This window comes from Thamnophis sirtalis, unplaced genomic scaffold (assembly GCF_051295495.1).
Source record: "Thamnophis sirtalis isolate CommonGarterSnake01/CBP01778 unplaced genomic scaffold, rThaSir2_p1.2 scaffold_1, whole genome shotgun sequence".
Taxonomy (NCBI): domain Eukaryota; kingdom Metazoa; phylum Chordata; class Lepidosauria; order Squamata; family Natricidae; genus Thamnophis; species Thamnophis sirtalis.
In genome coordinates this window covers 29,701,556-29,714,252 of record NW_028261381.1, presented here as the reverse complement: position 1 = coordinate 29,714,252, position 12,697 = coordinate 29,701,556, and the positions used below count along the sequence as shown (strand labels likewise).

Genomic DNA, 12,697 nt, shown 5'->3' with positions numbered 1-12,697 from the left:
TAAGCAGCAAACTCTTATCTATCCGTTCCAAACAAAAATAAATAATAATAGAAAATAGAGTGTTTTTTTTTTAAAAAAGCACTTTTTAAAATACAGGGGATACAATAAATGTTATTCATGGATAAACATGAGTTTGAATCTTATCGTGAAAATAATTTCAGTTTAATAGCAACAGGTTTGCAACAGATCATTGTAGATGCTACAAAATGCATCTTAAGATTCACAGTGAATAGGCTCCCTTTGAATAGGTGTCATGCAATTAGATGTATAAATAAATTTTAGAACAATGTATTATTTTCAGTGCTTACACATTTATTGTAACAATACAGTAATCTGAATAGGCTTTTACATTAATACAGCATCAACTTCCTTTTGAGAACTGAAATGAATTTTGAGAATTTGTATGATGTGGCATTGTGCTTAGAATTTCTTTGTCAGGCTTCTTCTATGTGTTACTCCTCTAAAACATTTCTCAGTGACACTGAAAACATTTAAGGTTCCTGGCTAGGAACCAGTAACTGTATCTCAGAGGTCAATGGATGTAGCTTCGAATAACTCATTTAATGCTGACAGATTTTCAGGGATTGCAAATACTGTTGTATTCTGATTATGTCTTTATAATTTGGTTCTCAATCATTGTTAGAGTGGCCTTGGCCAAAGACAAGTTGGCTATTCCTGTACTAAATAATTATTCATTATTATTATTATTATTATTGTTATGTACTAAAGGATAATGTGTGTCTGAGACCTTTGTGTATTTTTCTGTGCTTCAGTAGACAGGACATATCCAAGGATGAGTTAAAATACCATGCTGAGCCATAATGCTTTGCAAACCATGATCGGTGATGTAAAGACCCTAAAAAAAGTGTCTTGTTCCAGAAATTGTAATTAAATTATGATTTAGCACAATGTGTGTATCCAACTATACAATAACCTTCAGGAAAATAAGAACTATGAGAGTTTTGAGTGTTGTTTCATAAACACTAAAATAACTACTCATTCCCACCTGACCCTTTGTCTTGTCTTGATTTTTTGAAGACAGGCAATACTTTTTCCTGTGGAGTCAGTAATGTTTGTCTTTGCTATGTTTGTTCCCGAAGCAACATGCTACAATCAGCCCTTCTTCCATACAGTTATTAGAGGAGCACAGAGATGAAGACCGGAGGCAGGAGAATGGTCCCCCCTCTGGAATCTGCTGTCCAAACTCAACAGCTTATCACTTCATGGTAAGGATCACCCTGGGAATAAGCTTATTTGATGTCTGAATTGTTTCTGGTTGCAATAGTGGAGAATATCAGTAGCTCAGGATAGACTTGTTGATATCGTCTGAGCTTGTTTTTCTTGTAATAGATATTTCATTACCAGACTAGGCAATCACATCAGTGCACAGATAGTATTTTTGCTCATGCAAATGTATGAGAAATCCAAGAATTATTAGCAGCAGAGAATAAGCTGTTTCATCTACATACGGATTTATTTATAGAAATCTCTCTCTCTCCCCCTCCCTCTCTCCCCCTCTCTCTCCCCCTCTACCTATACCTATACGCCTGTCTGTCTGTCTGTCTGTCTGTCCGTCCGTCCGTCCGTCCATCCATCCATCCATCCATCCATCCATCCATCCATCCATCCATCCATCCATCCATCCATCCATATCTCTCTGAAATATGTTAAGTAAAGACCTGTTCCTGGACAGAATAAATTCAGATGTCTACAGTAATTCTCTGGAAAGAGCAATAAATACACTGCCCAGCTTGCAGACTGAAAGTTAAAAAAAACCTCAAATTCCAATCATATTTTAAAAACACTTTTCTGATAAAAGCATATCCAAGGTGGCGCAGTGGTTAAAAGCAGCACTGCAGGCTACTGCTAGATCAGCAGGTCAGCGGTTCAAATCTCACCGGCTCAGGGTTGACTCAGCCTTCCATCCTTCCGAGGTGGGTAAAATGAGGACCCAGATTGTTGGGGGCAATATGCTGACTCTCTGTAAACCGCTTAGAGAGGCCTGAAAGGCCTATGAAGCGGTATATAAGTCTACTGCTATTGCTATTGCTATTGCTATTGCTTGGCATTCCATTTTATAGGATGTATTATTTGGATGTGGATTAGAACGAAATTATTATGGGCTTTTATGCTTCTCTAAAGGTAAAATGGCTACATGAACACTTCCCTTTGACATTGCTTTCCATATGACCTTTTTGTAAGAACATTTACTTGTTCTTTGATTTTAATTCAATGGGACGCCTGGGAAGCCAGATCTAAGCTGTCTAGTAGGAGATTTTTTAACATAATCTGTGAAAAAGTGTCAGTTTTTAAGGTATCATAAGACATGGGTTTTTTTATTGCAGCTGCCTAACACATATATCCTTCTAGAATTAGTGAATTTGCCTTATGTTTCTAGCATGGGTTTTGCTTTGCTTTTAGATTTATAGAACCAGTTACCCATAGTTGGATATAGAACCAATAGTTGATACTGATCTATTTTTCATCCCATCTCATAAGTGTTCAAACCTTTGCTATGCTATCTGAGAAATAGTCCCAGACAAGGATGCAACATTGCAACCTACCACATTGTGAATACCTGCTGCTCACACAATACAACAAGCAGCAGTAGAGCATTGCAGATTGTAGAAAACTCTGAGAACATCATCTTATTTTTGGTCTGTCCACTTCACAGCTAAGTGCAACACAGCTGGTCATACGTTGTTTCTGTCCTTCAATTGGTCAAACTGCTGGTTATCTTGCTTCTACCCTTCCTGGTGAGCAAGGGGCTTACTTCGCTGATCCTTTGGCTGTGAAGTCAAACTGGGAGAGAAGTGGCCCCATATGGCAGTGTGTTATCTACGATAAATTTATTGGTTTAACCTCTGGGTCATAAATCCAGTCCAGGTTCAGAATGCGAAATGAACTTCTCAAAAGAACAGCATTGGAAAGAATAAATAAATAGAGGCCAAGAGACAAGCTGCAATCAGATGCAAAAGGGTGTTTGTTTGTTTTTTAGAGAGGACCCAGTAAAACTGAGAGTCAAGACTGGCTTCCAGGGCTGCAGCAGCAAAGTAGAAAGTCAATATCCTTTGCCCTTCTCAGATTGCTCCCTAAACGCCAAAGATTTCAGGCCCTGTCAGAGCATAGCGGGTTACAGGTAGCCCTTGACTTATGACCACAGATGAGCTCAACATTTCCATTGCTAAGTGAGACAGTTGTTAAGTGAGTTTTGCCCCATTTTACAACCCCTTTTGCCACAGTTGTTAAGTGAATCTGGCAAGAAAGACGATTAGGGTACTGGAGGCTAAAACATATAAAAAACAGTTGCAGGAACTGGGTATGTCTAGTCTTATGAAAAGAAGGACTAGGGGAGACATGAGAGCAGTGTTTCAATATCTCAGGGGTTGCCACAAAGAAGAGGGAGTCAAGCTATTCTCCAAAGCACCTGAGGGCAGGAGAAGAAGCAATGGTGAAAACTGATCAAGGAGAGAAGCAATTTAGAACTGAGGAGAAATGTATTCTGAGGAAAACAATTAATCAGTGGAAGAATTTGCCTCCAGAAGTTGTGAATGCTCCAACACTGGAAGTTTTTAAAAAGAGATTGGACAACCATTTGTCTGAAATGGTATAGGGTTTCATGCCTGAGCAGGGGGTTGGACTAGAAGGTCTTCAAGGCCTCTTCCAACTATTCTATTCTATTCTATTCTATTCTATTCTATTCTATTCTATTCTATTCTATTCTATTATATTCTATTCTATTCTATTCTATTCTACTCTACTCTACTCTACTCTACTCTACTCTACTCTACTCTACTCTACTCCACTCCACTCCACTCCACTCCACTCCACTCCACTCCACTCCACTCCACTCCACTCCACTCCACTCCACTCCACTCCACTCCACTCTACTCTACTCTATTGTCTGAATTATTGCAGTTAAGTTAGAAAAACAATTGTGAAGTGAATCTGGCTTCCTGAGTGACTTTGCTTGTCAGAATATCTCAAATGGTGATCATGTGGTTCTGGGATACTGCAACATTCATACATACATGCCAGTTGCCAAGCATCCGATTTTTTGATCATGCGATCACGAGGACACTGCCAAGTGGGAAAAATGGTTATAAGTTGCTTTTTTCCAGTGCTTTGGAACCTTGAACAGTCATTAAATCAATGGTTGTAAATGGACTATCTGTATTCCTGAACTTTTGAATTAAGCAGTTTCTCAGCATAGCCACAAGCACTCTGATACTTCTCATATTCCTGATTGTTCATCCACAGACACTGGTGGTTTTCAAGACTGGATGGAGGAGTTATAGTTCAGCTTCTTGTTTAGGTCAAATGTCAATCCTCTCCTGGCTTGGGCCAATGTTTGTTGGGTTCAGAACACTACTATAGGCACACCTTTATATATAAGTACCACAACTATATTGAAAGATCAAATAGTGTTGATAAGTCTTTGCATGTTTCTTCATTGCACTGTGTTACAGTACAGAGGCCTTGTCTTCCCAGATGTTTGGTTCTGATCATTCTGGGTGGTGTTTGAAAGCAACTGCAATTACTATTATCTTTGGGGGACTTTTGTGTGTGTGTGACTCACTTGTCCACCATTTGCTGACTGTGTTCTAGTTAACCATTATGCCAGCTTGTGGCTGACATGAGAAGTTATCAGAACATTCAGTTTTATTGAGGACTGAAAGAAGGAAATTCTGCTTCTGGTAAGCTACCAGCTGTGGTGAGGGTTTCACAGCAAGCTGCCAGGTGAGTCAATGGACTTCCTGGAACAGATGATGATGTGTATTATTAACATGTCTTGGCATTATGCCTTCCTCTCTGTGCAGAAATAATTAGAAACGTAGCTGAAAGGACAATTTTGCCTTTTTGAAAAAAAGAAGAAGAGTCAGAGAGAGAGAGAGAGAGAGAGAGAGAGAGAGGGAGGGAGGGAGGGGGGTGGGAGGGAGGGAAAGAGAAAGAGAGAGAGAGAGGGAGAGAGAGATCCTTTTGTTAGTTTGGAAATTTTATTTGATGAAAAACTATAAAATGATGTCATGCTTCATTCCAAAGTACCACCTGGTCCTCAATTGTTAATATTGGCATTCAATTCTATACTAAAACAGAGTTGCTTTCTGTGCAGCTCCATAGATTTACTTGCTTGTAAGGTCACGAATCCAGCTTTCATCTTTTATGTGGGTTACAAAGAATCAGCAGCAGTAGTGTCAGTTTGTGGATTAAAATTCCAACTATACATATGAATACAATGATTGTATTCCAAAGGGGAGTTGACACACAGATTCAAGGCATACTATTGCCAGTGTTTTTCCAGAAAGAATCTCTCCTCTGGACAGTCTTAAACATCCTAGGTTCCTTTACTCCTCACCCAAACATAGCTGAAACGGAACACCTTTGATTTATTGGGTTAAATGGTGCAAAGCTTCTAGTCCCATCCCCTGCAAGTGACCGATTTTTCACATTGGTGTTTCCTTGGTTTCTACATGCTTCTATTGCCACATCCCAAATCAATCTTCTATAATAGGGCTATTATAAGCTGCCAGGAATCAGCTGAGTTGGGTCTGTATGGTTATGTATATATGTGTGTTGGGTATGTATGTGTATGTGTATGTATGTATATTCTATGTATGTACTAGTCGATAACCCGGCGTTGAGCAGATAATTATTTACAGGGGGAAAATGTCTGGACCAAACTTAATTTCTAATGTTGTATTTCCCCCCTTACCCTTACCAGAGGGAGCCCCCTTTTGTGAAGCTGTTACCATGGCAACTCCACTGCACTGTACAGTAGAAGCCAGTATGTCAATACAATACGACAGGCTGTATCTTAACAGAACACACACACCGAGGGGATGGTGGTGGTTTCTTACCCCCACAGTATTTGTCTCCAGAGAGTAAGTCATCTGTGTACCAAATTTGGTTGAAATTGCTCAAGGCGTTCCAAAGTTATGCTGGAACATACACACACACAGCTGTTTTTATATAGAGAGAGGTAATATATTATGTATATGTTGTTATATATAACAAACAAACAAGAAGTCCATTCCATTTTCATATCGTCAACATCTTGCATTACAGGTATGAAATTGGTGCTTCCTACATCCAATCTTTATGCATAAATTCATATATTGAGGGGGAAAAAATCAGGGATAGCAGTCAGCCACTTACAAATAGAGGTTTGCTTTGCAAAGTTATAGCTCTTATCAAATCCTACTGAGGCAACCCCAAGATGGATCTGCCTCCATCTCAGGAAACAATCAATGCTTATGTGTTTTCCAGGCAGGACAGAATAAATCTCCTGGTTGTAGGTGATACCTTCCAGTATTTATGGAGTGAACCTCTTGTCTACCCTTCCCTACTGATATTGCTTCTGATGAAAATCCTTGCACAGAGATCTCCCACTTGTATCTTCATTGGATCATGATGGTGTCAGCAAACAAAATTTGACCCCCTTTTATATTTGATTCTTCAGAATTATATTTCACCCTCCCCCCAATCATCCTCATTGATAATGATAAAACGTTTTCCTATCTGTATCATAACTTGAATGATTAAATTTGCCTTCCTGCTACCAAGTAGACAAGGTCTACCTATATAACTTCTTGGAAGCCCATTACAAGAACTTCTTATACAGCTAAAGGGATGTAATTCATGGACTATGCACTAGCAACCATTTCAATGTCAGCTTCATTGTATTTTCACCTTTCTTTATACTTGAAGCAACATTATTTGACATGAACTTTTATAAGAGTGTACTGTACTAACCTAGCATTTCTTGTCCCCAAAAGGTATTATTTTAGGTCCCCAAAAGGTGTTATCGTTAGCCCAGGCAGGATGTTACTGTAGATTCTAAAACATTGTTTCTCAACCTTGGCGACTTTAAGTCCTGTGGACTTCAACTCCCAGAATCCCCCAGCCAGCTGTGCTGGCTGGGGGATTCTGGGAGTTGAAGTCCACGGGACTTAAAGTCACCAAGGTTGAAAAACACTGTTCTAAAATGTTGCTTCCAGCCTGTGTGCCAGTGTTTTCTGCTTCAGTGAAGCAATGCCTGTTTTTAATAATGGTTATATGGTAGGGATTAAGAATATGGCAGAGATTAAGAATCTCAGAATGATGGGACGCACATTAGCTCTATTCGGTGTCATGCTGATTTATAATGAGATTTGCTAGTTTGTGCTTTAATCTGATGTGTGATCCCAGCTTTGATGTGTCATCTGCTCTTTTGCCAAACCTCTGATTTATCCACAGTTAAAACAAACCATGATTTATGGTGATATATGAATCAGTTATTGTGTCTGGCATCTTTAAGAGGCCACAGTTCACTTCCAATCATATCCAATTACCAGAATCCTGATTCCACTTATCCTTTTTTTTTTTGCTATCATTCTTGATAGGTTGAGGTCTTGGTAGTGTTAATAGTGGAAAGTTCAGGGATGGTAGTATTTGAGTGTGACTATAGATCTTACATCCCTTATTTCTCTGACATGTTTTTCTTAGAAACCCTTCAATAATACCATATGGGACTATTTTAAAACAGAAGGTTAACTGACTCTTGCTGAAAGTATTATTTGAATATGATCCATGCTATTTAACTTTTATTTGAAGGGAAAGTTGGTTGTAATAGTTCTGAGTTACTTTTCAAATAAACGCTAGTATAAATTTGATAGTGGTAAATATTAGACAAGCAAGAGATGAGGGTAAAATGCATGTGGAATGAACTACGTTATTTGTGGTAAATATCAGACAAGCAAGGGAAGAGGGCAAAATTTACGTTGTTTAAAGCTTATTAGAACAGGAAGCCGCTTGGGATTATCTTAAGATAACTGTAAAAAGAATGCGGAATGATTTATGTTGTTTAAACTTTGTTAGAAGCGACTACCTTAAAATAGAAGGTTAACTGACTCTTGCTGAAAGTATTATTGGAATATGTGGAATGATTCATGCTACAAATCGCTCTGAGTTATATTTTAAACAAATGGTAGTATAAATTTGATAGTGGTAAATATCAGACAAGTGGGGGATGAGGGTAAAATACATGTGGTATGAACTAAGTTATTTAATTCCTATTAGAAGGGGAAGTCGGTTGGAATTATCTTAAGATAGAAATTGATTCCTGTGTAAAGTAATATCTGATCTACGCTGCTTAACTTTACTAAGAAGGGGAAAACTGGTTAGATTATTTTGAATTACTGTTTGAAAAAGGGGTAAAGAAAGATCATTTACGTTGTTTAAATTTTACTAGAAGGGAAAGTTTGATTACTTGTCTGTAAAGTTATATTTGAATATATGGCATGAACCACGCTGCTTAAATCTTATTGGAAGGGATTATGAGGTTTAGGAAGGGAACGGGAGAGCCTACAGAAGGTCGGGGTAAATAGCAAAGAAGTAAGAGATGAGAATAAAACAGATAGAATGATTTATACTATTTAAGCATAGACAAAGATGGGGGGCTGAGATCAACACAAAGAGTGGTTTCTTTTTTTCTTTTCTCTCTTTTCTCTTTTCTTTTTTTCCTTTTTTTTTCCTTTCTCTGCTTTTCTTTTTTTTTGATATATTACTTTTATTTTTTAATCCATATGTATACAAGATATTTTAGATAGAAGGTAGTGCCAGGTGTGGGCCCTGGGAAGTCGGGAGGATTAGGGATGGGGATTGTGGGGGGTGGGGTGGGGGGGTGTTAACATAGTCTTAATAAGAACAAGAATGTATTTATATACGGTGGTTCTTTTTTTATTATTACTATTATTATTATTATTTTTCCCTTGGTTCACTTTACTTTTATCAGATCAAACAACACTCGAATAAAGGCATACACCAAGGAGGGAGGTAGAGGGAAGGAAGAGGGAGGAGTAAGGAAGGAGTAAGGGGAATGTAAGGAGTAAGGGGAATGTAAGGAGGGTGTCTGGGGAGTAAGGTTTGAGGGGAAAGGGAAGTAGGAGGGGAGTGTTAGAGGGAGAAAGGAAAGTTGGAGGGGGTAGATGGGGTGTATGGAGGATGCAAGGGTTAGGTGGGGTTGTGAATGATGAGTTGTGTTTTCTTTTTACTTGTTCGTTTTATTCCCTTTTTCTTTTCTTTTCTTTTTTTTCTCTTTTTTTATAGTAAATACCCTGTATATAAATGATTGCAAATGGAATGTGAAAATTGAATAAAATATTTATAAAAAAAAAAAATAATACCATATTTTAACAGGCAGAGTTATTTTCCTCCCATTAGCTGCAATAGCACTTAGACTTACAGTGCTTTTACAGTCCTCTCTAAGCGGTTTACAGAGTCAGCCTACTGCCCCCAACAATCTGGGTCCTCATTTAACCCACCCTGGAAGGATGGAAGGCTGAATCAACCTTGAGCCTAGTGAGATTTGAATTGCCAAAATGCAGGCAGCTGGCAGGCAGCAGAATAGCTTGCAGTACTACATTCAAACCACTGCACCACCGTGGCTCATATGGAGGCAATCCCTTCCTGTGGCTCCCAAATAACTAATTCACAGCAATAATATTTACCTATATCACTTGACTGGTGAACCTAACAGCATTTCAATGCATGTTCAGTATATTCTTCGCAACATGTTAAGTTTATATTTCTTTGCAAAAACATTTTAAACCTGCCATGCACTCATTTGTATTGGGTCAATTATTATAATGATTTGCTGCTTTGAATTCTGTTCACTTTGCCAGTAATGAATCTTCCAAGGCACGTTAGAGAGAATTGGATATGTTGCATTATGGAAGAAGAAAAAACTGTGTGTACTATACATGTGCACACACATGACACCAGAAGGGTGTAAGCAAGCTAAAAGTTACAAGGAGATGGTTACAGTCAGAAAGATACTAGATGTTACAGAGCCAACTAAGAATGAGTGAGATGAGCCTCCAAAACTCTTTTTAATATGGAAAATACATTCTCCATATTAAACTGTGATCTTATTATCATGGTTTAATGAAAAAAAAGTATATTATGGAGATTCTCAATCATCCATGGCAGGGGTAGGTTTCTCGCCCCATTCCAACCGGTTCGGTTGGAACGAGGCCGGCGGCGTCCTCGCGCATGCGCACAGCGCGCGCGTGCGTACTAGCGTCTGTGCGATGCTCCAGCTGCTCCTGGAGGATCGTGCAGGCGCTGTATGCGTCCTGCGCATGCGTGGAAGCGCAGAATTCGTCAAAACCGGGTAAGGAGTGGGCGCGGGCGCACGGGCGCAGGGGGGGGCCCTTCGCCATTCCCGGAAGTTACTTACTTCCGGGTTCGGCGACCAACCGGTTCGCAGGGACCGCCGTGAACCGGTTGAAACCCATCCCTGATCCATGGACAACCATGGTTGTCCCAAAGGTGCATTTTTCCAGAACGCTTCATGGGTGAGAAGTGAAACATTTTCAAAGAAAAAACCCCCAAGAAATTCCAGTTGCCTTTTGATAAAAAGCACTTTTGGAACAAACCAGAAATTAACCAAGATACATTTTTCAGATAAGCAGAATAATACATTCGAAACATTTTTCATATCCAAGACCCAAAGAGCATAAAATGAATGCTTTTCTGAAATACTGTTTCCATTATTATTGTCTGTTTGTGTTTGCTTGGGTTTATTGTGTGTTCAATTTAAATGGAGAAATTTCCTTTTGTTGAGCAAAACAAATTAGCATAGTTTTCATTTATGGATTTCAGACTGATATCAATGGATACTGTGTTGTGCCATCATGTAATCCGAAAACATTAAAGAACCCCCTTGCAAACACTGACATCACGAACAACAGAGAATTGGCACCACAAAATGCACATTTTGGATGCTGGTTTCATTAAAACTGGCTCGGATCTTCAAAAGCTTTATGGCTGGCTGCCTTTTATGCACTGAACACAATGATGGAATGTAAATAAAGAAGAATAATGTAAATACATTCTAAAGTGAAGTGATGGCAAATCATGTTAAGGCCAACTTCAAAAGACTGTTAATTCTGAACAGGGTTATATCCGTATTCTCTTTTGAGTCACAATATAACATGATGATGTAACTTATTTTCAATTATGTAAGTAGGATGTATGAATTGATTGATCGTGGGAAGTAAGATCGTGACAAACTTTAGTCATCCATAGTAATACTTTCTGCAATAGTACTTTCAGCTGCAGCAGCAGTGTGTGAGGTCTATTGCACTTTTATTTCTGTTGAATGTCATTGTTTATGTCACGGGTGTCAAACTCGCTGTTTCACGTTGCTGTCATGTGACGTTTTGTGACTTTTCCCCATTCGCGGAGCTGGGGTGGACGTGGTCTGCGCGTGACGCATCCAGCCCGCGGGTTGCCAGTTTGACACCCCTGGTTTATGTGGCTGTTTTGCATCCTGATAGATTTTCAGCCTATAAAACTCTTTGACTCTTGATTCTGTCCTCTTAGCCGTCCCTTCCAATTTGTATTGTGAATCTGATATGTCTGATTATTTTGAAGTTGATAAACCTTTGCAGTGTATTGCAGGGGTTCATTTTCTTCTGAATGGGCCGTGAGCGATATCAGTAAGTGGTGTTGGCAGGGAAAGTTTGAGCCTTTGGAATTCCGATGTGGGTTGACACGAGGCTCTGCCGTCTCTCCATTACTGTTTTATATCTATGTGAAGTCACTAGGAGAGATCATTTGTTAATACAGGTTGAGGTATCATCCGTATGCTGAGCCAATTAGGAGAGGCATTGAACTCATTCCCAGTATCCAAAGATGGTTGAAGTCTGGATATGGGAAAAAGGATGAGGTTTAATGATGGTTGATTCAGAAGCTCTCTTGACTCCAGGGTAATAAAAAGGAGACACAGGGATGAGTTTGTGCTCTGTTAGGGCCCCCCTCTGTTATGACCCCCTCTTTTCTGAAACAGCCTAGCTTTGGAGACAAAGCTGACCTTGTCTTGTTGGAATTATGGAGGGCACTCAGGACCCGGCTATTTCATAGGGGCCTGGAGAGTGAAATGAGTGCATGAATGACACTGTCAGATATGGAAGCCATCTTTTACTTTGGAGCTTCTAGTGTGCCAAATTTAAAGCCTGGGAAATTGTAAGGAGTGGTGGAAGATTAGCCATAACAACATTCCTTCTCTGAGAGTCAAGGACAACTGGCCTTGCACCTGGATGGGAGTGACTGGGGATTGTCTCCAGATGTATTGAAAAAATGATTGGACCATGTGGTGGACTTGTGGGTTCAGGGGAGGGATCTTTGATTTTCCTTTGGGTGGGGAAAAGCTGGAACTCTCAGATTTGGGTTTTCTCAGACATCCCTAATAAAGTGGAACTTGGGGAATTGTTAGCCTCGGAGTTTTCTTTTGTTGGGGGCATTTTCTGGAACCCCAACCTTCTTGATGGAATATTATTAAATTATTATTTTATCATAAAAACATAGTGTGTTTGTAGGCCTATTTCACTAATCTTAGCTGTTTACAATACTGAGATTAGAGTTGCATGAAATCCTAAACTAGGAAATATATAAACAAATTATCTGGAGGGCTCCCACCCTTCTTAAATATTGGTTTTCTCCAGAGGTTCTACTCTACTTTCAACTTTACTTTGAAATGAGCTATTCAAAAGAGCAGCCTCTGTGTCCGAGCGTTCAGTTTCTAAGACCGTTTACTTCTAACGGAATCGATCTGATTTGTACAATTGTGTTGGGAGAAACCTCTGCGAGTTTCCCACATCTGGGAAGTGAAGGATACGTAGTCAGAAGGCAGTACTTTTCAGTAGCAATGCCA

General features: G+C 39.4%; 1 protein-coding gene across 6 annotated transcripts in view; it reads left to right on the top strand.

The window, feature by feature from the left end:
• The window catches only part of SLC4A10 (solute carrier family 4 member 10), a 182,039-nt gene that overhangs the window by 34,838 nt on the left and 134,504 nt on the right, over nt 1–12,697 (top strand). For 5 of the 6 annotated variants that reach the window (XM_087709772.1, XM_087709766.1, XM_087709798.1 and 2 more), the window contains one exon: nt 1,134–1,226. The exons of the other annotated variant lie outside the window; for it this stretch is intronic. In XM_087709772.1, coding sequence (XP_087565898.1) covers nt 1,134–1,226 — 93 coding nt within the window. Of the gene's footprint in view, nt 1–1,133; nt 1,227–12,697 lie in introns of those variants that run through there. 6 annotated transcript variants of the gene reach the window in all.